Source organism: Camponotus floridanus, unplaced genomic scaffold (assembly GCF_003227725.1).
Source record: "Camponotus floridanus strain SB8 unplaced genomic scaffold, Cflo_v7.5 scaffold139, whole genome shotgun sequence".
NCBI classification, from domain to species: Eukaryota; Metazoa; Arthropoda; class Insecta; order Hymenoptera; family Formicidae; genus Camponotus; species Camponotus floridanus.
Window position 1 is genome coordinate 198402 of NW_020229258.1, and position 22844 is coordinate 221245.

The 22844-nt window shown below is 33.4% G+C and overlaps 1 protein-coding gene and 1 pseudogene across 5 annotated transcripts in view; both read right to left on the reverse strand.

Moving 5' to 3' along the window:
- Positions 1–1140: 1140 nt before the first annotated feature.
- Positions 1141–2806, reverse strand: LOC112637176 (annotated as a pseudogene).
- A 178-nt stretch (positions 2807–2984) lies between these two features.
- Positions 2985–22844, reverse strand: part of LOC105252304 (semaphorin-1A) — a 204539-nt gene continuing 184679 nt past the window's right edge. For 3 of the 5 annotated variants that reach the window (XM_011259622.3, XM_011259619.3, XM_011259623.3), the window contains 10 exons: positions 20809–20896; positions 13558–13662; positions 12676–12764; positions 11731–11872; positions 6684–7032; positions 6017–6099; positions 5705–5803; positions 5294–5578; positions 3765–3908; positions 2985–3337 (listed from right to left, as the gene is read on the reverse strand). In XM_011259622.3, the coding sequence (XP_011257924.1) occupies positions 3021–3337; positions 3765–3908; positions 5294–5578; positions 5705–5803; positions 6017–6099; positions 6684–7032; positions 11731–11872; positions 12676–12764; positions 13558–13662; positions 20809–20896 (1701 nt within the window). In that variant the 3' untranslated portion in view covers positions 2985–3020. Of the gene's footprint in view, positions 3338–3764; positions 3909–5111; positions 5222–5293; positions 5579–5704; positions 5804–6016; positions 6100–6683; positions 7033–11730; positions 11873–12675; positions 12765–13557; positions 13663–20808; positions 20897–22844 lie in introns of those variants that run through there. The other 2 variants (XM_011259624.3, XM_025406274.1) reach the window with 2 other exon arrangements.

Sequence of the window (22844 nt, forward strand, 5' to 3'; positions counted from 1 at the left end):
CTCATTAATTCATTCGCTCACACATATGCACACTGCTGCCCGCGTCACGAGTAGCATAACGAATGAATCCTCGATTTGTTTTTAAATGATTTCAACGATAAAAAAAACTGTCCTACGTATTTACACGATTTCTCTATTTTCGGTTACACAGCACGCAGTTACCATCATGTATATATATATATATATATATATATATGTATGTATATATGCAGCTATTTATACCGAGCCATATCGTCGAACACGAAAGCACTTGAATAACGTTTCGTTTTACCCTGATCTTTTAATATCCAACGCTCAATGACAATCGGTGAAAATTGTAAGGTGTCCTCTATTGTATTCGCTCAAGGCGTGTTAGAATTTGCGCGGCAGTGTTAGTTAATGAGCGATGAGAAAATGGAACGTGAAATGGCGGAAAATACTTTTCGAAAATATGCACGAGATGATATTATTAAATGCAGGTTTGGTGTTCATAATACTAAGTACATAGTACTAAGCATCATTAAATGCCTTAATTTATTAAATATTTTCATGTTTTCCAAACCAATACATATAGTATATTATTATGAGAATTAATTAGAAATATATCGACAAAGATTAATATTGCTAGTGCGATTGAAGCTGATTTAAAAAAATGGAAATGATTGATGTTTTATGATTTTGTATATTGAAAATGCACTTTCCGCCGTTTTTGTCATTTTAAATGTCAAGATGCTCATCGCTAGAGGCACTCTGTCCGCGATGCGAAACTGTCAAGTAAATGCGCACGTGTAATCATATCGCGATCATTATTATAACGCTAGCAGAACCAGTTTTGTGTGTGCACCATTAATATAAATCCTTGCTAATTCCGATTCCCTTCTTCATCGGAGTTTCTTCGAGAATGTTTTGCCATATTAACGGAAGTGAAAAAAATATATATACTTAAAAAATTAAAATGTAATATAAGACATATTCAACTAAATTAATTCTATGCATCGCGAAAAAAATGGGAATTGTCCCTGAAAATTTTAGCTAGATATTTATCGCGTTGCGTCCCTAAAAATTTTAACTAAACATTTGAGAAATTAATTTTTTCTCGGCTTGAATGAATATAATAAAAATGTAAATTCAAAATGTGAATATATATATGACACTTTTGTTATTCAATATTTTAGAATAATCAGCGAATTAATCATTCTTTTTCTTTATCGCAATTTCTTTTTGCCGCAACATTTTGTTCAGCAATAAATTTTTCATTACAATAACAATTTTTTAGCATATATATATCACTCGAAGAAACTATATACGCTTACCATATATTTCCTTGAGAGCTGAATTTATCAATAATCATGCTCTCGCTCTCGTATTTCTCGTCATTACCAATATTCACAGCATGACAAAAAGTGCACAATGATAATTAGTCTTACTTAGATCTCTCTCTATGCTTTGCTCCTACATCGGATATCTTAAACAAAACGCATAAATGAGGCACTTGCCCGCGAATCTGTACCGGCCATACTAATACTCCATTCCTGTTATAGATCAAGATTTGCCAACAATTAATACACGGAAGGCACGCCTCGTCTCTCGCGCGAATGCTTAAATGTCTCTACAGAGTGTTTCAATTTTTTTTCTATCTTGCATCAGTCTAAGCATCTAACAGGCCACTGCTACGAACACAGTCCTCATATGGATATCACATTACATTACTACGATTCAATTCTTCAACTTCAGTCGTCGTTGTTGTCAGCGTACTTTTCCTCACAATCGATTCTCTTCGTCGTCATCATCATGAAGAAAAAATACATAAAGAAACAATTTGAAACGATCTAATTCTATACAAAATTCCATGGTAGTCGTGAGTGTGGAAACGCGCGACAGATAGACTTGGCAAAGCTTGAAAATACCATAGAAAAGTAGATCCTTGGCTCGATCACAAGACTATCCTCTTTACATTGATTTATGACAACGTGCGAGGTTATTCATCAGTTTATATATGATCACGATCGCATTTCCCGACACGATTTTTAATCATTTCACTGTAAAATTTTGGAAAGAGGAGAGGAAAGGGGTTTAGGTGTTCAAGATAGTTCCTGGCTCTTCTTCTAATCAAGTTATAGGAGAAATATACAGTTACTTTCTGCACTTCTACCGCATCCAGCACTGCTACTTCTTCAGAAGCACAAAGTTACATTTCTAAACGCGTTTTTCAATCAAATCTTAAAAATGAAGCATTTTAGTTTATCGATGATGCTGATCACTTTCGCGGAGCTTCGTCTAAACCGCGTTTAATTTGCGTCAAAAACACATCGAGTTCGTGGCGTCGTATGTTTACGATAGTTTGTATTCCTAAGCAGAAAATTATCGTCCTCGCTATTATATTGGGCCATGGACTGAGATCGCGATGGCGGACTAGCCACATACGTGATCATATTATTGAAGTTGGGCAAGAACTGTGGATTAAAGAGCGACAGGATCCTCTCGTTGAGCTCGCGTGGATTTCGAGTGGGTACCATATAATGATCTCGACCGTTGTTCGTCAATTCCCCGTGTCGATCAAATCGATTATCGTCGACAGTGGAACGATGTGACCCGCAAAGATCGTCGAGACTATTGGCGCTATCGCTACTGCCAGTATCTTCAAGTTCGCATGTCGGTGGTGCATTTATTAGCGTAGTCTCGACGCACTCGACGGACTGATGATACCGAACACATTTCGGAGCTGTTGGAATGGATCGCTGCTGCGTCGATTCATAGGGATCACAGTACTCGAGCATGCAAGTCTCGTCGTTTACGATGCTCTCGTAGTGATCTTCGTAGCGATCCTCGTCCAACTTATGCGTATTGTTGGTGTGGTCCGTAGCGATACCGGTGGTGAGGCTCGTAGGAGGTGTCGTCCCGTCGTCGTCCTCGTCGTCGTCGCCGTCTTCTTCATTGCGCTCGTCCGATTCTGCGATATCGGAGGAAGAGGAGATGGAAGATGCGCCAGAACCCGTGGGGTCCTGTGACAAGCCTCAGACGGCTCTGTGTCGTCTTCTGTATCATATATATGTTTTCTTCACTTTCTGCACCGGCTTGTTTTCCGCGGACGAATTAGCATTCTTGCCGTTTGGGTTCTTAGGCGGCACATTCAGCACGAGATTGATAGATTTATTGTTGAATCCGGGTGATTCCGAGCTTTCGGTCAGTCGGTTGAGTTGTTGCCGCTGCTCGGAAGGTTCCGGATACGACGAGCCACGTAATCTTTGACTAAACCAGAAGCCAAAAGCGAAACCAGCTACCAGGGAGCATAAGCAAGTGCCTATCAGAGCACCAGTCAACGTTTGGGCCGAATATACCACCGGAGTGACTGTCACGCCTGTAATGTATACATCGAGAAATCATTATTATTTTCTTAATAATCTAAAAGCTATAGCAAACTTGAAACATTGCAATTTTCACTTGATTTTCTTGAAAACAAAGATTCCTATAAAAAGAAAGAAGCAGTATATTGAAATTTCTACATTGTTATCAATATTATTCACTCATATAGAATCGTTAAAATCGGTTAAATTCAATAACGGACCACCATATATATAGCGCGCACCCGATAGGACACAGGTTAAATATGCGAACATAAAAGTGAATCTCCGGGAATAAATGAAATATTATGAGAGGAGAATTGCCTTAAAGCGGGATCGCGCAAATTATGAGTACAGGACTTTCGACTTCGAACACTGAAGGTAAAATACTGTCTGCGTGAAGTGTGTCGGAATGAGCAAATTTTGTATAGCGCAAATGATTACCTTGAGGCTCGTTAGCCCTTGGCTGCGTACGGCCGTATTGATTTTCCCGATCCAGTTCGATGACGATTTCATTGTCCCGTTCATCGGGCTGCTCGTCGCGCCCAATTTCGGGCGCCGCCGCTGGTTGTACGGGCTTCGTCATTTCTGGAGTAACATTTACCCAATATGATGATAGACGATAGAGATGATTACACATACAAATGATTACGCATACGTATTACAATAGATGTTACATGTATCCTTGCACCTTGTTTTAGATAGATACTTTCAAATCCTATTTAGATATCTCTGACGATTGATTAAAATCTGTTTTTATTTTACGTTACATAATTTATATTGTTACCCTCTTTAACTTTCTATTTTATTATTGTCAGACACAATTTCAAATTGTGATGTATGGATATCTAGATATGATCTGGAGATCCAACTTGGAAATGCCGTGAAGCATAGTGTACGCATGAATATATTATGAGATGACTGATCGTGAGCTGCGTTAGCCATGCGAGCAAAACTCTTAGCATAGTTTAATGCGTGAAATATTATTTAATGTTCACTAGCAGCGGCAAAGGATAGCTTTAATATTTATTGCATGCATTGTTTAATGGTATTTTCCCTTCAAAGAGAAAGCGCATCACATATTTAGATGGCCACATATTAAATTTCTTTAAATTAATTGCGCCGTTTTCTATTTTTAAGACTAAATTGCGATAAAAGCATTTAATATAACATACTTTGTATTTACATGTTTATGAGATAGAAGAAAGCGAGGAGGAAAATAAAGTATAGGAGTGTAAAATGAACACGCTTGGTATGAGCATAGGAGATTTAAGAAAGAAAGTTGTTTGTGAAAAAAGTAATCTTTTCAAACTTTCTATTAATTTCTTATTTTCGATATTCTTTCCTAATAAAATTGCTGTTTTCTTTTTAAAATAAGAAATAATGACGAAACGAATAATGATTACAAGGGGATCAATTTGATTACGTTCGCGCTAGGAAAATATATTAAAGCTTGAAGAAATTATGACGCGTCGAAAAATGTGCACAGAAAACTTTTTAAAAATTTCAAATCTCTTTTTAAATCGCTATGCATGTTAAATTCATTATGACGATTTATGAAAAAAATGCAAGCTTCAGCATAAACATGATTCTGCTGTTTATTCAAAATAGAAAGATCAGAAATAAGCTCGAATAAATTGTTCGAATAAATTGCTCGAATAAAGTGCTCTTAATATAAATATAAAACAGTTCGAAGTAGAAATGTTCCAACTTCAAATTAAGATAATATTCGATGTCACTTGCAAATTACCCCGTAAAACTTTTCTTATTAATTGAATAACATATTGCCATATTGAAATATCAAAGAAGTAGTGAAAACAAATAAAACAGAGAATCAGGTCATATCGGATAAAATTATTAAGCAAGCGACCAAGGCCGCGTGCCGTCATATTTATTGATTTCTGAAAACAACACGAATATTTTAACAGTAATATAATCACACACTAATATAATCTACATTATATCGAACGTACCTTGCTCGTATCCGCAGTTTCTATGCCTCCCGGTCGGGATATCTTGGAATAGCGTTTTGCTATTGTCGCTATCGTGGAGTTTTGTCGGTACCGCGACGCAGAGATTCGCAATTGCGTCCCAGGCGCAGTGGGGATCCTGCAAAGCGACGCAAGTTTTGCAGGTAGCCGCGGCGGGTGAGTCGCAATGATGTAAAGGTACCGCGCGAATCTCAGAATCCGCGAACACCATTAATTTGCTCGCTTCACCGGCCAAATGAACCACCAAAAGGTCTTTGACCGCTTGGCCTGCAATCGCAAAGAATCACATATTTCAATAAATGCATGTATATAACACTTTAAATAATTCTTTCCTATCCGTCCTATGCGTAATAAAACACACCATTATTACGATCATGTAATAAGTTTACTTACCGAATTTTAATACCTGCACATCGCTGACGATAACTTGGCTCACGTTGACACGTGTCTCGGGTGCGCGTGTGTTGAGTGCCTTCAGAACACGGCCGTCATCTGTATGCAACAAGTTTATTTCGTTAATTTTGCATATAAATTATTGTTATAAATATATTACACACACACAATACATTAATCATTATCATAATATATAATAAATTAAGTATTATTATATAGATAATAATAATAAATAATTATCTATATAAATATAATTATATAATTATATTTATATAGATAATTATAAATGATTAAATAAATAAATGATTATACCTGTTCCGATGTAGAGCACATCATAAGCTTTACCATCCAATGCTTTCACTTGAGAATCTACAACGACTTTGGTAAATCTGTAACTGCAAACGTTAAAATATCCCATATTAAAAAATATGTTGCGCTACAAAAATACGTTATTAAGAAGAGATATAATTGTTATAAAATTAACCTTTGATAGAAAAACACTGGTATGAAAAATCCACGCAGAAAGAATACTCGTATTTTTTCATGTGTATATAATATGATGCACATTACATTTTTCTCTAAATTTAGCATTAAAAAATAGCTTGAAATGTAATTATGGATTTATTAGGATTTTTCATAAAAAATTGTCATATTAAAGAAAAATTTAACTTTTAATTTTAAAAGTTAAATTTTTAATTTTAAAAGTTAATTTTAAAATTTTACAATTAATCCAATTAAAAATAATTAATTAAACTCTATTAATTAATTAAATTTAACTTTTAATTTTAAAAGTTAAATTTTTAATTTTAAAAGTTAATTTTAAATTTTCACAATTTAATTAATACAATTAAAAATAATTAATTAAACTCTTTTATTTTTAGTAATTCGTAGATGAAAGAAATGTATTATAAATAAGACATAAAAAATATATTACATTAACATTATGTGTTTTAATAAAAATTATGATAAAATTACTCACTTAAAACTGGTTTTAGTTATCACAGGTAATGAAAAGTAGGACTGCACCGCATCATCCATGAGGGGATGAGCCTTGACGAAATTGACAGTGATGTCCGGAAGCGTCCTAGAGTCGTTGACACAAGCACCGGGTCTGGGCTCAGGTACTTTTTCCGGAAGTACTCGCAGCCAATTGCTGTTTATAGTTTCCTGTTCCTTGAAAGCACTCTGGAAGACCTCGAGAATGTTGTCCATGGAGAACGCGCAGACAGCCGAGCCTCCGATGGAGTTCACAGGAGTCGTGAAAACCGCATACACCAGACGCGCAGATTTACCCGCGTATCGACCCTCCGTAACATCGCTCGTTGATTCTGGATAATAGACAAAAAGAGGTATGTACATCTGGAGGTATGTATATCTGGAAATGTTAAATTGTAGATATTACGAACATTTTTTAATCGAGAAAATGTTTCTCGTTCGACAACATTTATTAAAAAATTTATTAAACAATAATTCTGCCACTTGGCGGAAACCTAAGGTTAAATTAAATAAAAAATGTTAAATCAATAAGTCGATTGTTCAATGAGCTTTCGAAGAATACAAGAGAGATTTTAGATCATATAAAGAATTTTCAAAAGGCTTCATATTAAATACGTCAAGATTTAATAAGAGTTTCCACTTAATGTTTTAATCTTTATATATATAAATATTTAACGAATTAATCGAACGAATGCATTCCGATTCATCTTTTCGTTTGGTATATATAAATATTCAACGAATTAATCGAATGATTGCATTCGGCTTGCCACTTTACTCGCCGCGTTACAGTGAATATCGCGCGAGAGAGGCAGGCAACATGCGCGGCGTCGTGCACGATTTCGTCCGCGCGCAGACGAAAAACGGCCAATTTATATCTCGACTTCCGGACGCGATAGCGATTTCGTTCTTTTTGCATAAAATTCTACACCATTTCGCGGCACTACCTTTTAAATCTCGTCCCGATCGCCCGAGGAGCGGCTGACTTATAGTGAATATCCGAAATCTGCTTCTTGGACTCACACTTAAATGTATTAGAAGCGCGTGGCGAGTCGTCCCACTGTAATCCGATACCACGAGCGCAACGAATCGGTGGACGGGTCGCTCTCCGAGACACGATGGTGGTTTGCGATATATCGAAATACCGCGCCGAAAAATGACCCGTCCTTTTAGTGGCGAGAAAATGATGCGCTATCATTTCCACACCACCTTGCGGTAGATAGCACGGTGCGCTTTTTTTATAGTAGTTTCCCCCATAGGCCTATTCCACTCTCAATTTGAAAATTATTCAAAATGCCATTACTATACGCTAAATATATCGTAAATGTAAAAAATTAATGGTGACAGTACCTTTACAAAAATTGATCCGTGGTTGAAAATTCCTCGATAAAATGTATTGCACACGTTGATAATGATACGATGATAAAATGCTTCAAGAATCCTTTCTTCATCTCGTACACGAAGGCGCACTGCTGGACCGGATATCCCGATATTATACACGACACCCAGTTTCACATAATTATTACATGTAAAATTGTACGGCCACTTGGTTTTCGTGCACGCCCGAGAAATGATTCCATGTAAATTGCGGCCGCACGATAAGTATTTTCTCCCGCTGGTCCGTATGCCACAATCATATATTCCTGCAGAGTACACTTCATTTTCACTGTTAATTTACGCAAACACAAGATTTTTATTAAAATGTCTTAGCTCTCGCACGCTGTTACCAGACTGCGTACACAACTACAGCTGACAGCTGAGCGGACTGTGAATGTAATCGTAGTGCGCAGGCGTCGAACTCACACTACGCTTCCATTCACTTGTCCGCTCAGCTGTCAGCTGTAGTGGCGTGCTGCTGGCGTACGCAGTCTGATAACAGCGTGCGAGAGCTAAGATGTTTTAATAAAAATCTTTAGTTTGCGTAATAAATTAACAGAGAAAATGAAGTGTACTCTGCAGGAATATACGGATATGATTGTGGCATACGGACAAGCGGGAGAAAATACTTATCGTGCGGTCGCAATTTACATGGAATCATTTCTCGGGCGTGCACGAAAACCAAGTGGCCGTACAATTTTACGTGTAATAATTATGTGAAACTGGGTGTGCATAATATCGGGATATCCGGTCCAGCAGTGCGCCTTCGTGTACGAGATGAAGAAAGGATTCTTGAAGCATTTTATCTCATCGTATCATTATCAACGTGTGCAATACATTTTATCGAGGAATTTTCAATCACGGATCAATTTTTGTAAAGGTACTGTCACCATTAATTTTTTACATTTACGATATATTCAGCGTATAGTAATGGCATTTTGAATAATTTTCAAATTGAGAGTGGAATAGGCCTATGGGGGAAACCACTATAAAAAAAGCGCACCATGCTATCTACCGCAAGGTGGTGTGGAAATGATAGCGCATCATTTTCTCGCCATTAAAAGGACGGGTCATTTTTCGGCGCGGTATTTCGATATATCGCAAACCACCATCGTGTCTCGGAGAGCGACCCGTCCACCGATTCGTCGCGCTCGTGGTATCGGATTACAGTGAGACGACTCTCGTCGCTGCGCGCTTCTAATACACTTAAGTGTGAGTCCAAGAAGCAGATTTCGGATATTCTCTGTAAGTCAGCCGCTCCTCGAGCGATCGGGACGAGATTTAAAAGGTAGTGCCGCGAAATGGTGTAGAATTTTATGCAAAAAGAACGAAATCGCTATCGCGTCCGGAAGTCGAGATATAAATTGGCCGTTTTTCGTCTGTGCGCGGACGGTCGAAATCGTGCACGACGCCGCGCATGTTGCCTGCCTCTCTCGCGCGATATTCACTGTAACGCGGTGAGTAAAATGGCGAGCCGAATGCAATCGTTCGATTAATTCGTTTTATATATACCGAACGAAAAAGCGAATCAGAATGTAATCGTTCGATTAATTGATTAAATACTTATATATATCGAACGAAAAGATGAATCGGAATGCAATCAGTCGAATAGTGAATTAAATATTACTTGTTCTTGCCGAGCTCTGTTTTAATCATAAACTACTTGATCATTATATTCGTGAAATATGAAATATGAAAATTCTTTTAAATTATTTATCAAAATATTTTCACAGATATTCTTTTTCTTTCGTTATTTATCATGTAATGTATAAATGATTATTATAGATGCACCAGAAAATAGAAACGTCAATCAGTCAACTCAATTATTTCTGTTTGTATTTCATTATTAATCAGTTTTGACCTTCAATTTTTCACTACTTTTCTTTCAAATATTGAATGGGTCTAAATTTTTAGAAGGTGAATTTTTATCTATATATATGTTTTTTAATACGACTATATATATTATAATATGTATAAATTCGATTCGATTTTTGATAAGTGTTGCCGATTATATAAAATTGTGGCAATTATGTAAATATATAAATATGCAATTAAAAATATTTACATATCTTTCTTTTTATACGCGGAAAAAAGAATATTTTAACTATTATTTAAACATCATCTTTGATCGAGGATTAAAGTAAAAATATTTTTTCAAAGAGATAATTATAGAAAAATTGTATTTATTCTATATTATTTAAATTTTAAATGGTTTTCGATTATTATAAAATTGATAATATATGTGACAAAAATAGCAAAAGTATTCAAACAAAGTATGTTTGGATATTTCCAATAAATCAAACTCAGAAATGAATGATTGTTAATTTACTGAAATTAAATCTAAAATTTAAGAAAATGCTACTAGAATATCGATCATCTCATTTATTCTATGCTATTTATTATTATTTTTTTTATTTATAGATAAACCACTTAATTTTTTACATAAAATATAATTGATAAAATCGAATCGACTAGTATATCAATTTGACAATATAAAATTCATTGAAGGATCTTAATTAACTCATCGGTATCGTAATCTTTTATACATGACATTCAGATGGACACGTACCGACATTAACAGGTACGTGTCATTGGGATTTATTCAGTCGTCAGGTAGAAAATTGAAGCAATAAGCGAAAGTTGCACGATTTCGCGGCGTTACTCAAGTATTCTCGCCATTTGGAGGCGCGCCAACTTTAGCAAGCATAGGAATTTCAATTCGATATGCGGCGACAATATTCTATTCGGGAATAGTGCTCCGCTTTTCTCGTTCATCCTCTATTCCTAGCCGCGATAGTGCACGGCTATTGTGCTTCGCACTCGAGATTAGTCCATTTCGCTGGTAGCTGGAGCAACTTATTTAATTGTGCTATATCTGCGTATAAAATCGGGTAAACGCGGCGGAGAAATATCGCGCAGATATAAATATTAGAGATACCAGTACAACACGTTTCATCTCTGTTATTGTAAGAGAATATAATACTACACCATAACAATGCATCTCTAATATTTATATTTGCAAACAACAAACTACAACTCTTTCTCTCTCTCTCTACGTTAATATAAAATATGTCGCGTATGTAAATATATAAATATTAGAAATGCAAGTATCGTTAGCAGCGCAGTATTACTCCTATTACATCGCCAACATAACACTGGGCGATATGTAACAATGTCATAATTCATTTTTTTAATATTCATATTTGCGAACAACGTTGCGCGACTTGTTTAATTTCGGATAGAGATTTTTGCAGGATCCTATTGTCTGCCGATTTTTTTCTCGTTTTTTTTTTTTTCGAGCTTTAATACAGTACCGCGAATGCATCGACAGATTAAAATCGGTCAGCGTTAAAAATGCAGCCTTCGGGCACTCGTCGTTGAAATTTTTTTCAACCAGCAAAATTTCTCTCCTTCTTACGGTATCTCAGTGAATGCGCATCGCGAGTAAGTACGCGTGTAGCGGAAATCGTAGAAAACCTGAAGAGCAGAAGAGCGCAATATAACGTATATGTACTAAGTAGCGACGTAACGCGGCATACGAAGCGAAGAGGCTCTTTCACGAGCCCTTTCAGGAGAGCGCGAGAGAGCCCTCGTTTGAGACTACTCGAGCGTGGTCACGATCGAAGCCACGAAAAGACGCGCATATGCATACTCACGTATTTCGTTGAAATAGAAGGGGTACTCTCCCGGTACCGAACAGTTGAGCCTTGCTTTCAGGAAACTCGTCCATCTGTCGCTAAATGCGTGAGGCCCGCCCTTATCGTGCTGACAGACTCTGCCGACTCGCGAGTAGACCGCCTGAAATGTGCAAATCGAGCGAAATCTGAATATGAAAAAACTTCAAAAAGCTTTTATTCCCTAACATGAACATGATCAGCAATTGTGTGATATTTTCACGCTCAAGAGGCGATTTCGCAATCTTGTTAAAAATGTTTCAGATGTAGAGATGTGTATCTGTCAAAAATATCGCTTATAGAAAGAGAAATCTTTTTATATTACTTTAATAAATATAAAAATACATAAATATTATCAATTATATTTTATTGCTGTTATTTTATATTTTAACATCGTAAAAATTAAAACATAAATAAGAAATACTAAATTCTTGATTTATCAAAATAGGTTTCCTTTGCCTTTAATACTGACAATAGTTTTTTGATGTTCATATTTGATTCTCATATGTATGTAAATATTTTCACAATTGTTTTTGATTAATAGGCTTTAATTTTTTGGATGCTTCTATCAAGTTGATCTCATAAGAGTTCTATTGGATTAAAAGATCCGATAATTGAGAGAGCTATTTTGGAAGCTATTTCAGAAAAACAAAAATTGTATTATTTGTTATAATTTTTAATATTTTATTATATTTATTATATTTACGATATTAAAGCAAAAAATAACAATAATAAGATATAAGTGGATGATATAAAATAGAAATTTAACATTATTCTCCGATATAAATCATGTAATTTTAATAAATTTTTTCTCAAATGGGATCATACGATATCCCTAACGATATAACAAAAACTCGATAAAAAATTTATGATGAAAAACTTGCTAAGAAATATCAAATGCACGGAAAAAAGAACTTATAATCTTACCTTCCCACAATTCATGTATTCTACGGCTGTCTCGCGATAGAAGAAGAATACGTAATCCTGATACGCAAACGAGCTGACAAAGTTGGGACCTGAAATAATGAGATTGTATTGAATTCGATTATCAAACGGTACGTTGAAGCTTCTTCTACAGAATACCTCAAAATTAGCATGAAAGCGAATGCATAAAATTTTCTGTTATTCGTCAAAAATACATATTGGACGAATTTGTACGTCTGTGCATATCTGAGAAAGAATACGGACGAGATTTGAATATTATTTCGATTTGTTATACACACAACTTTTCAAATTATAAAATCGAATTGCATTAAAATTATTCTAATTATGTCATTATTTAAATAGAATTTGTCAAAGATATAGAATCTGCTCAAATCTTATATATAAAGAATCTTATAAAAAAATTCTTCCAATTATTTTAGTTGAAAATTCCAAGTAAAGTAAATATTTCAAAGATTTTTATGCAATTTTCTAAAATAAATTTTTCTATTGCATGCATCTTTTTGAAATGTTTTTTACTTATATGAAGAAAAGCACAGAGTCTCTTAAATTTCATGTATTAGATTTGTAAATGTATTGAAAAAAAACTGAATAATATTTTTTAAAATTAGCATTTTTTACTTGTATAAAATTTTCATATTTTTATCACTAAAAATTACAATAAAGGATACTGCGTATTTAATACTTTATTAAGACATTGAATACGCAGTATAAATAAAAAAAGATACACATGAATTTCCATGAGAATTCTCTGATCTTTTTGAGAAATTCTACGAAAATTCCAAGTTTTCATATTTTTCTAGAGAGTAGACATTCTGATTGTATAAAAATCTTCTCGTGTACATTTTGATTTCTGTAAAAGATTACCGTTCAACTGATTGAGATCCGAGCGTTCGGTGCGAATTTTCTCCCTGTGAATTAGCGGCTCGCCACCGGTGAAGTCGGCCACTGTCGCGGCGTATAACTGTCCCTCTGAAACATGCATAAACGCTTCCGTCAGTCAGTCACACCTTCCACATTTGCAAGCTAAACGAGCGCCATCAGGTCGACGGAGTATGGCGACTCTCAGGTTAATTCATCCTCCACCTAACGTTCCTTCCTTTTGGAAATTACCCGTTGAATTTACGTCGGCGAGACTATCCGCAGGATAATTCCGCGTTTGTGCACGCACCGGGACGACGTTCTATATGGCATGACCGAACTTTCGCTTCCCTGCTATCAAAGTCCTCGAAGGACCTACTGGGAAACTGGAACGAGCAATTATACCGAGCTTAATACCGCCAATAATCTTCCATTCCCCTTCCTTGAATTCGCAACTCCCCTCGCGTTAATCTGAACATAAGTGCACCAAAATTATGTTCTTCTAATTAAAGCCTTAGTTAACTATAAGCTGCTTATATGTACAAATTAATTACATATAAAATAGGCATTAATATTGAGAGAATCAAGTTTGCCTTCATGTAAAGAAATAGCGATCAGACATATAAATATAAAAATAATATATCTCGCAATTCTTTATTACGATTAAACGATTAAATATATAAATAAGAAGATGTATAGATAGCGTATTAAAATTTGACAGTTAAACTAAGTTGCTCATGTTAAAAGTTTAATTTAAAAAATCGCAGCAAAGGGAAGGAAAAAAACTTGATATCTTCAAGCGGACAAGGACGATCTCGTCATCCTGTGAGATCCTATACAGCGGTTGCGTGAGAGCAGACAATTTTTCTTTATGTCGCGGTGCAATCGGTCGCAAAACCCCGGAAAAAGCCCCGTGGATTTGATCGTGTGTACAAAGTACATCATACGCTGGTACAACGTACACAGTGGGCATCCACGAGGAGAGGAAGGCGGGCGGAGGGAGGGAAACGCTGCTACATTTCCTCCCGTGCTCTCATACAGGAGAGATCCTCGAAGGATTCGCCGCGGCTCTCCTCCTCGCGGGGGCCCCTCCATATTTCACGTTCAAAAAGCACGATGGGATTTGAGGCTGGCCAACGTATGCGCGCGATAAGTGTATATAGCGGCCGGGCGGTCATATATAACGGGGGCGAGGCCGGGACTTAGGGGATGAACGTGCCCGTTGCAGGCTACAAATCTACGCCCTGAGCCATGCAACGCCGATGCTCGCGAATATCGTGGAACTCGCGTAATACCTGCGGGAAAGAGGCTTGGATGCACGTACGCGCGAGCTTCTCTCTATCTCGCCCCCTTCGCGAGACATCGGGAGATCGGAAGCCGTGCACGCGCTCTATACTTAAGGGTGATTTAATGCACCGTCGCCGACGCATTACGTCGTCTCTGCGTAAACTCGGCGAAACTTTCGACAGGACGGGTTGAATCGCTAACAGAGTGTAATACACTGTGATACGGTGCTAAGGAGGTAGAAGGGGGATTAAATACCTTGGTGATTTTCAGCAACAGCAATACTTAACAATACTAGTCGCATTAATTTCGATTTAAAAAATTGCGAGCTAAAACTATGCTACGGGTGAGGAATGTTATCATTCAGTTGATATGGCTCTTGTAAGAGAGGCAGATTTTCATTTGAAAATAAACCGAAGAGTGCTGTGCATTGTATTTTTTTTATATTTATGAACTATGTGTTTTAATAAAAACAGCAGAACGAGTTGTAATTGAGCAGGTAAACGTATATTAATAAACGCTTATTGTGCCCATAATAAACGCTTATTGTGCCTGCCGATAATTAAATTTTTACAAAAATATCGAGGTTCCTGTTATCTAAAAAATGGAGTAGTTCCAACCACATGGATTTTGTACATGCCGAAATATCTCAACGTAAAAAAATATATACCTTATAAAGTGGAAGCGCTAGAAGAATATGCAGTCTATCAGTAAAGCCAAGAGATGAAACTTTTGAAGATTTTCGAAGCAGCAAGATTTCCGTAAGATCTCAAAATCAACGGATGATACGATGATGGAGCGCATTCTATTTCCCGCGGGAGAATACATATCTTAGGAGGAAACCCCCTGAACCATCTCTAACGGATCCTGAATTATTTCCCTATTCTGGGATTTTGCAACGAGCAAGCCGACGAATTCATCGGCACGAATAGTGAAGACCGGCCGCAAAAGTGATATTGTTTGAGAACGTGCAATTACAACAAGTATACTAAAATATTGTAAATAAATTCGCTAAAGATTTCATGTATGATTTTCCAGATATTCTTTTATCCGTAATTTAAAAAAAAAGTTTATTTATCATCCGTGATTTTTGCTGTGCGTTTCACTTTTTAACATTAATAAAATACGTATTTTAATGTTTAACATTAATAAAATACGTATTTTAATGTTTTTAAATTTTAAAAATATTTTATTTTTATTAATATTTTTAGTATTAATAAAATAGTATATTTTAAACTCTTTATGTATTGAATAAAAATATATATACTTTAAAGTACTAATATTACAACATATCATATCGGCTAAATAGTCACAAAATTTGAACAACATATAACAAAATATTATTTAAACTCTAAAAATATTATAAATTATCAGGAAATGTGTGTATACAACATGATATTATTTAAATATAACAAAAATATTTTTAACATAAAATAATACAAAAGAAATTAGTACAGAGATGTTGGTAAAAAATAAATTAATTAATTAAATCATATAAAATTTTAAAATTTAAATTGCAAGAAAATATATTTCTTAACTGTTTAAACTATTAAAAACACAGTTTTCACATAATTTCAAAATTAAAGTTGTCAGCTTAACATAAATGTTTAATGTAAAAACAAAATTATTAATTTTCTATAAAATTTCTTAAATCCCAATAAAATTCCATGAGAATCCCCTGATTCTTCAAGAACAAAAATCTTTGAGAATATTTAAGGTTTTTCCTGCAAGTATACACTGGATTAGCCATATAATGGTAAAATCCATATTAAAGTAAGACGGCATAAAATTCTAAAAAAGACAGAAAAATATTTAATTGTCGAATATTCACATCATAATCGAATTTTATTAGTTAAGAGATAGATTGATGACTAGATTTAGATACAGGATATTTGCAGAATGACTAAATATATTCCCTAATTATTAATAAATTTATATTTTTGCCAGATATTTGCATTACAAAGCTTATAGTTTTTGAAAATTAATCATTGATGACTATTGCAAACTTGCAACTCATAGGTATATATCAAAAAGAGGCTAATATCAGGAATTTTTCTCGATGGAAAAAAAGAATTTATTTTTTATGACAACCACGTATTTAACGAATATCTAACGAATCAGTTTTTTATTACATTTTTTGCAGATAAAAAGAAGCTATATATTGCTAGAAGGTAGAATGAAGTACTTAATAGAATTATTTAATAGAATTCAAAAGAATGAAGTATTTAATAATTAATCTGAAATTTATACTATTTCTTCCGTCATCTCTCGTTAAATTCAAGATAATAGATAATAAATTAAAATTTGTAATTGCATATACGTATGCATATACACCTTTTAATCATGTCGTTATATATTGTACGTTATTTTCACTTTATCAATTTATATCATGTTACAAATATACAATGATTATTACAACTAAATATGAAAAGCGATCTGTAATTAGAAATCAAGAATAAATTTAAACGTTATAAAATATATAATTAACAATATTGAAAATAACTAATCGAAACAAAAATTGATTGATAATTAATGTAATAATTGCAAATAACTTTTATTTATGACATCCGTTTGATCATAGATGGAATCGCGATATAGATAGATGCACACGGATATGATTGGATACGAGGAATGGTAACAAGAATAAAAAAATGTCACTTTTGATATATCGAGAATATCGAGATATCTAGGAAACGCGATAACCGATTTTATTGCGACCATTTCAAATCGCAAGCTTATATCGATGTTGTATTGACGTTGTAAAAATTCGTTAGACTTTTGATTGCATTATTATTTCACAGATTTTGGTCAAAAAATCAAATCGCGGGTCGGGATTTTTTGCGGATTTTTTTTTCACTTCAAAATAGATAAATATATAATATCAATACATCAATTATTTTCACAGCTATTGCTGCAATTATTACTACTTATTATAGTGTTATTATTAATGTTACTATTGGCATATTACATATTTAAAATGTTACATATTTAAAACTTATACATATTTAAATCTTATTAATGTTTCAAATTTATTTCTTTTTTTATATACTTTTATGCACTTTTTGTACCATAAAATGCAATTTTAAATTTCTTTATGTAATTAAAAGAATTATATTTAATTAAATTTTTGTTAAAAAAATTGGAAAGGAATATCTCTCGAGTTTTTAAAAGTTAAAAAATTCATATGTGAAAATATATAAGAATTTAGGATATTTTCTCTTCATCTCTATTACTAGTCTGCTATTATTTAAATAGATAGCATTTAAATGGATGAGTAATATTTTTTTATAGTTTGATTTGTATAGCGCTGCATTGATGCAGAAATATCTTATACGAGTTTGTGAAATGATTTCATTGAAAGCAATGCTTTGCTTTGCCAGAGTATTGATTTGTCGTGGCACTTTAGCGAATACACGACGCGCGCGCGTGTCTCGTAATTAGCAAATTATAACGCTCAACATATGAAACTGCGCATGTTAAACATCAACAGGGGCAAATAAAAAGTTTCCCGGGCAAACACTATGCAAAGTATGCTCTCACATTGAATTACAAGTCGAACTTTATATCATCCTATCGCTCTGTAGAGTCTATAACGAACTTTGTTGTTTGTACATTGAGCTGTTTATGCATTGCATAAGTATCGTTATCATGATACTTCATTCTTATTGTACGTTAGTCCTATACTAATTACATATTTATATGACGATATAATTATGTATACTATAAGTATACTGATGGGACTGATATATAATTCTTTTGTTACAATGCAAATGTTTCGATAAGCTCCTTATTAAATTTCATATCAAGGCGTCAAATTTATTAGGTACTTGTCACAAGAATATTATATATAATTTACATCCGATATTCAATATTCAGGAAATATTTCGGCCATTCCATTCAAATTTATTATTCTTTTAAGTATCGCACTCTAATTAATTAAACAGATTGAACTATATGTATTGTACGCACGCTTGCTGATAAGAAAATTATATATTACTGACAAGAAAAAGCAAATGGTCGTGCATATATCACCGTTATGTACGTACATAGCGTGCGTTGTACACAACAAACAATAAAGCCATATAAATGTAGAATGAAATATCTCTCGCTACTGTTTATGTCACATCTAAATCTGCGTGCCTATTTCCAGGATAATAAAATTGAAATTAATGGTTACAGTGATAATGGCAGGTGAGAGATTTCGAATTATATTTCACACTAAATTCGAGAAACATAACGCGTACGAATAATTGCGTCTGTCATTTCTTTAGTGACTCTTAAACGCATGTGGAAAGTATATTCATCTTTAACCCTTAACTGGAGCGATGAGTAACTGGAGCACACAATTTCCATGGACCCATCTCCCTTTCTATGCTAAAAATAGCAGATGTATTGTAAAAGTGAGTTTATTGTAAGCTGTAAAAGTTCTAGAAGAGCAAATAGAAAAATATTTAGAAAACATAAAGAAAGATTAAATTTATAAAATATAAACAAGATATATTCTAGACCACTCAAAAACATGTTTCGTTGATGTAGGTAGCTTTCTAGATATTGTAACAAAAATTTCGTCGTAAATTTTTTGTATCTGGTAGAATACATTGTTTGTAACATGTAGAATTTATGGCAGCAAATTCTAGTAATATCTTCTGGCAAATTTAGGTCCCCTTATCAAATATTAGTCACTGTTTTGGATAAATATGAAATTTCAGTTGAAACGATTTTTGTGAAAAACAATTTACTTATTTATCACAATCAAATTTTATAACAAAAATAATTAGCCTTAACATGGAGAGGCGTCAAAGAAAGACTTTTTTTTTTTTAATTTCATTAGCAATTCATAAATTCTTTCTCTCATTTAAATTGATTACATATAAAATATCCGATATTACACAATATTATTTATAATTATTATTTATCTATTTTAGTTAATTTTTCATATTTAAAAAATTATTACTGTTGCAAGATCATTTTTTTTAGTGTAATCATTCATCAATAAAATACTTTTGATAGAAATATCATATCACTTTAGCTAAGAATTAATATAATACATAAAATTATTGAAAAAAAATTAATTTCCTCTATAGTTTTGTCGAAGAAGCTTTAATTGCAAAAAAATAATTAGTCTTTTCTACGCGGAATACAAAATAATGATCTAGAATCGGAATCAAACTAATGATTGAGAAAAATTTAAAAATAGTACATAATTGTCTAAATAAATTAAATTACTAAATTTTGCAAACTGACGTTAGAAGAAACATGTAACATGAGAAATCATACGTTATATACAGATCGCGTGCGTTACGTTCAAATGTGTTATTTTTTTTTTGAAAAATGAATAATTTGAGAATTACTTGTTAAAGCATATTCATCACATTCGCCAGACAGGACATAAATCATGCTTGTATCTCTCAATCGCCTCTGTGCGGAATATACGAGGACTCGTGATATTCGCTTCTCGTTCTCACAAGCTCCACTCATCGTAGAGCGGTCGAATCTCTCGAGTAGCACTTAGCGTCGTCAAAGCCACGCGTCGCCTGTCAAATCTGCTCTAGTGCACAGCATATGTTTCAAAATGTAATAAAAATTTCCTCGATAAATATTTTTCAGAGACGAACGCTACATTCGAACTTGTATAGAGAACGGACTCTACGCAAAAATGTTTTGATATTACTATCTCGCTCCGATCGTCGAAATTGTTTTTGTTTGCGGGACAATCTATTCATTGCGTTATTAAAAATCAAGTTCTCTAGAAAAGACCACGAGTATATTGAAAATTTATAAAGATACAAGTCTGAATTTTATTCTTGCGAGCAATGTTGAAGTAAAATTTTGATTAGTACTAAGATCTGACAGAAATTTTGATTTACGTGATTCTAATCTCATCGATTTATAATTGATAGTGTTGCGATCAACATTGTTACGTTGAGCGATTATCCGATTAATATAAGTCTAGATAAATGAAGAAAAACTCACCAGCAAAAACTGCCGTGCTATTGTGTCGTGGATCGTAAGGGCAAAGCCCCAAACCATCTATTTCGCTTTTCTTCACGTATGCTCCATCCTGGAATACAAATGATAAATTTTACATTATGCGACCAAACTTTTTAATTTTTTATTTTTCTTCAATTTTTTTATTTATGCACATAACTTCTGACAATGTCTATGATAAAATAACATGTGCTATATTTATTTCATAACATTGTACAATTGAAATACAATGACATTTGAAAGCTGAAATAAAATGATCGTTTTCGGGTTAATAGTTTGGAAGCTTTTTGAAAATTGTGAATCTGGCACCGATTTTAAAATATCATTATATCGCTTGAGATTTGTGTTCGCGAAATAATAAAATAATGTACTAAGTACATCTCTATCGCGAATGTCAGATATAATTTTGGATATGTCGTCCGCGATAAATGAACTTGCTTGCACGAAGCTTTCTCTTCTTTCGTGTATTCATTCCTCTTCTTTCTTTCTTTCTTTCTATCCCTTTTGGTTCACATTTTATGTGAGAATATGTCAGAATATATGCATATATAAGCTATGAAATATTTCATGAGATATTCACTTTTCGATCATCTCTTTTATCCCCGTATTTCTATACGCAAACGACTAAAAAAAAATCGATTTACATAAAAAAGAAATGATAGTTCTAAAAAACTAAAATAACATTTAAATTCCACAAATTATTCTACATATAAAAAGTAATAATTTCAGATTAAATTACGCACTAAATCGTGCTGTAAAATATAGTACAGTAAAAAATTTAATATTGATCTATTTTTTACAGATATGAAATAGAAAACAGTTCATGAAATTACTCATTATTAATTGGTTTGTCTTGCGTAATATAGCCATCTATTGAGATATTCGCATTTGCATACCCCTATATAATGGAAAATGTGTATAATGCCACGCAATAATATAGTTTCAAGATATTAGCAAGTTAATAACTAATTCCAATTGCAATTACCGCGCGTGTACCTTTTTAACTACATTAATGGACAATCGAAATATTACAATATAATTTATCTATCGGCTGGACTTTTGATCATTTGTTGAAATAACGGTGGACATGATAATAAAATAATTATACCGAATCAATTAAGCGAGCGGCCTATAACATATTTTATCAAATATTTAGCCACACAAATAAATAATATGTATATGTAATAATTGCGATGACTGATTGCTAATTTTAATATTTTTCATGATATTTATTAATTATTTGTTAATCATTTAATTGAATATTTTATTGCGACAATATAAACTTGCAAAATTTAATTTGTGAATATACGTGCATTTGTATCACAATTTACTTAAACATCAAATGTTTAATAAAAGAAATGGTAAAAAGATATGACAAATCTACTAACCCGATTCGTAATATAATAATATAGCCAATTGTGACATATCCTAATGACTCACAGAATGATCGATATGTCAATCTATTATTGATTTATCGCTAAATCTATTATTGATTTATCGCTAAAAAAACCTCGAAATTTCGTATTCGTCTCTCGTCGTGCTGTGACTAAAATCACTCGAGACCTACGGATTTTACGAGCGGTTCGTATATAGAGCGAATTTGATAAACTGACCGCAATAGAAAACTGCAAGACGAGTACAAGTCCCTTTAAATCTGAATTGATCTTATCTAATTTTTCCTTCATAAAAGTTTAAAATAGAAAGTGACAAATAAAATGTCGTGAATTTTTAAACATTAAATTCAATTAAATTCGTATAATTAATTCTATTATTAATCCTATTAGTTCACCCGATAAATCCAGACTTTATTCTTAATAAATAACATTTTATATCTCACATAGTGATATTGTGAAGAATAATATAAACAGAAAACAATGGAATCAATATTATACGAATTTGAATCTTCTTATAAAGATTATTGGAAAACAATTACATTGTATCTTTGAAATAGCTTTTCCTAAATAAATCGATCAAAAAATTTTAATGTCTTATGTCTTCGATTTTTATTAGAATCGTTTAGA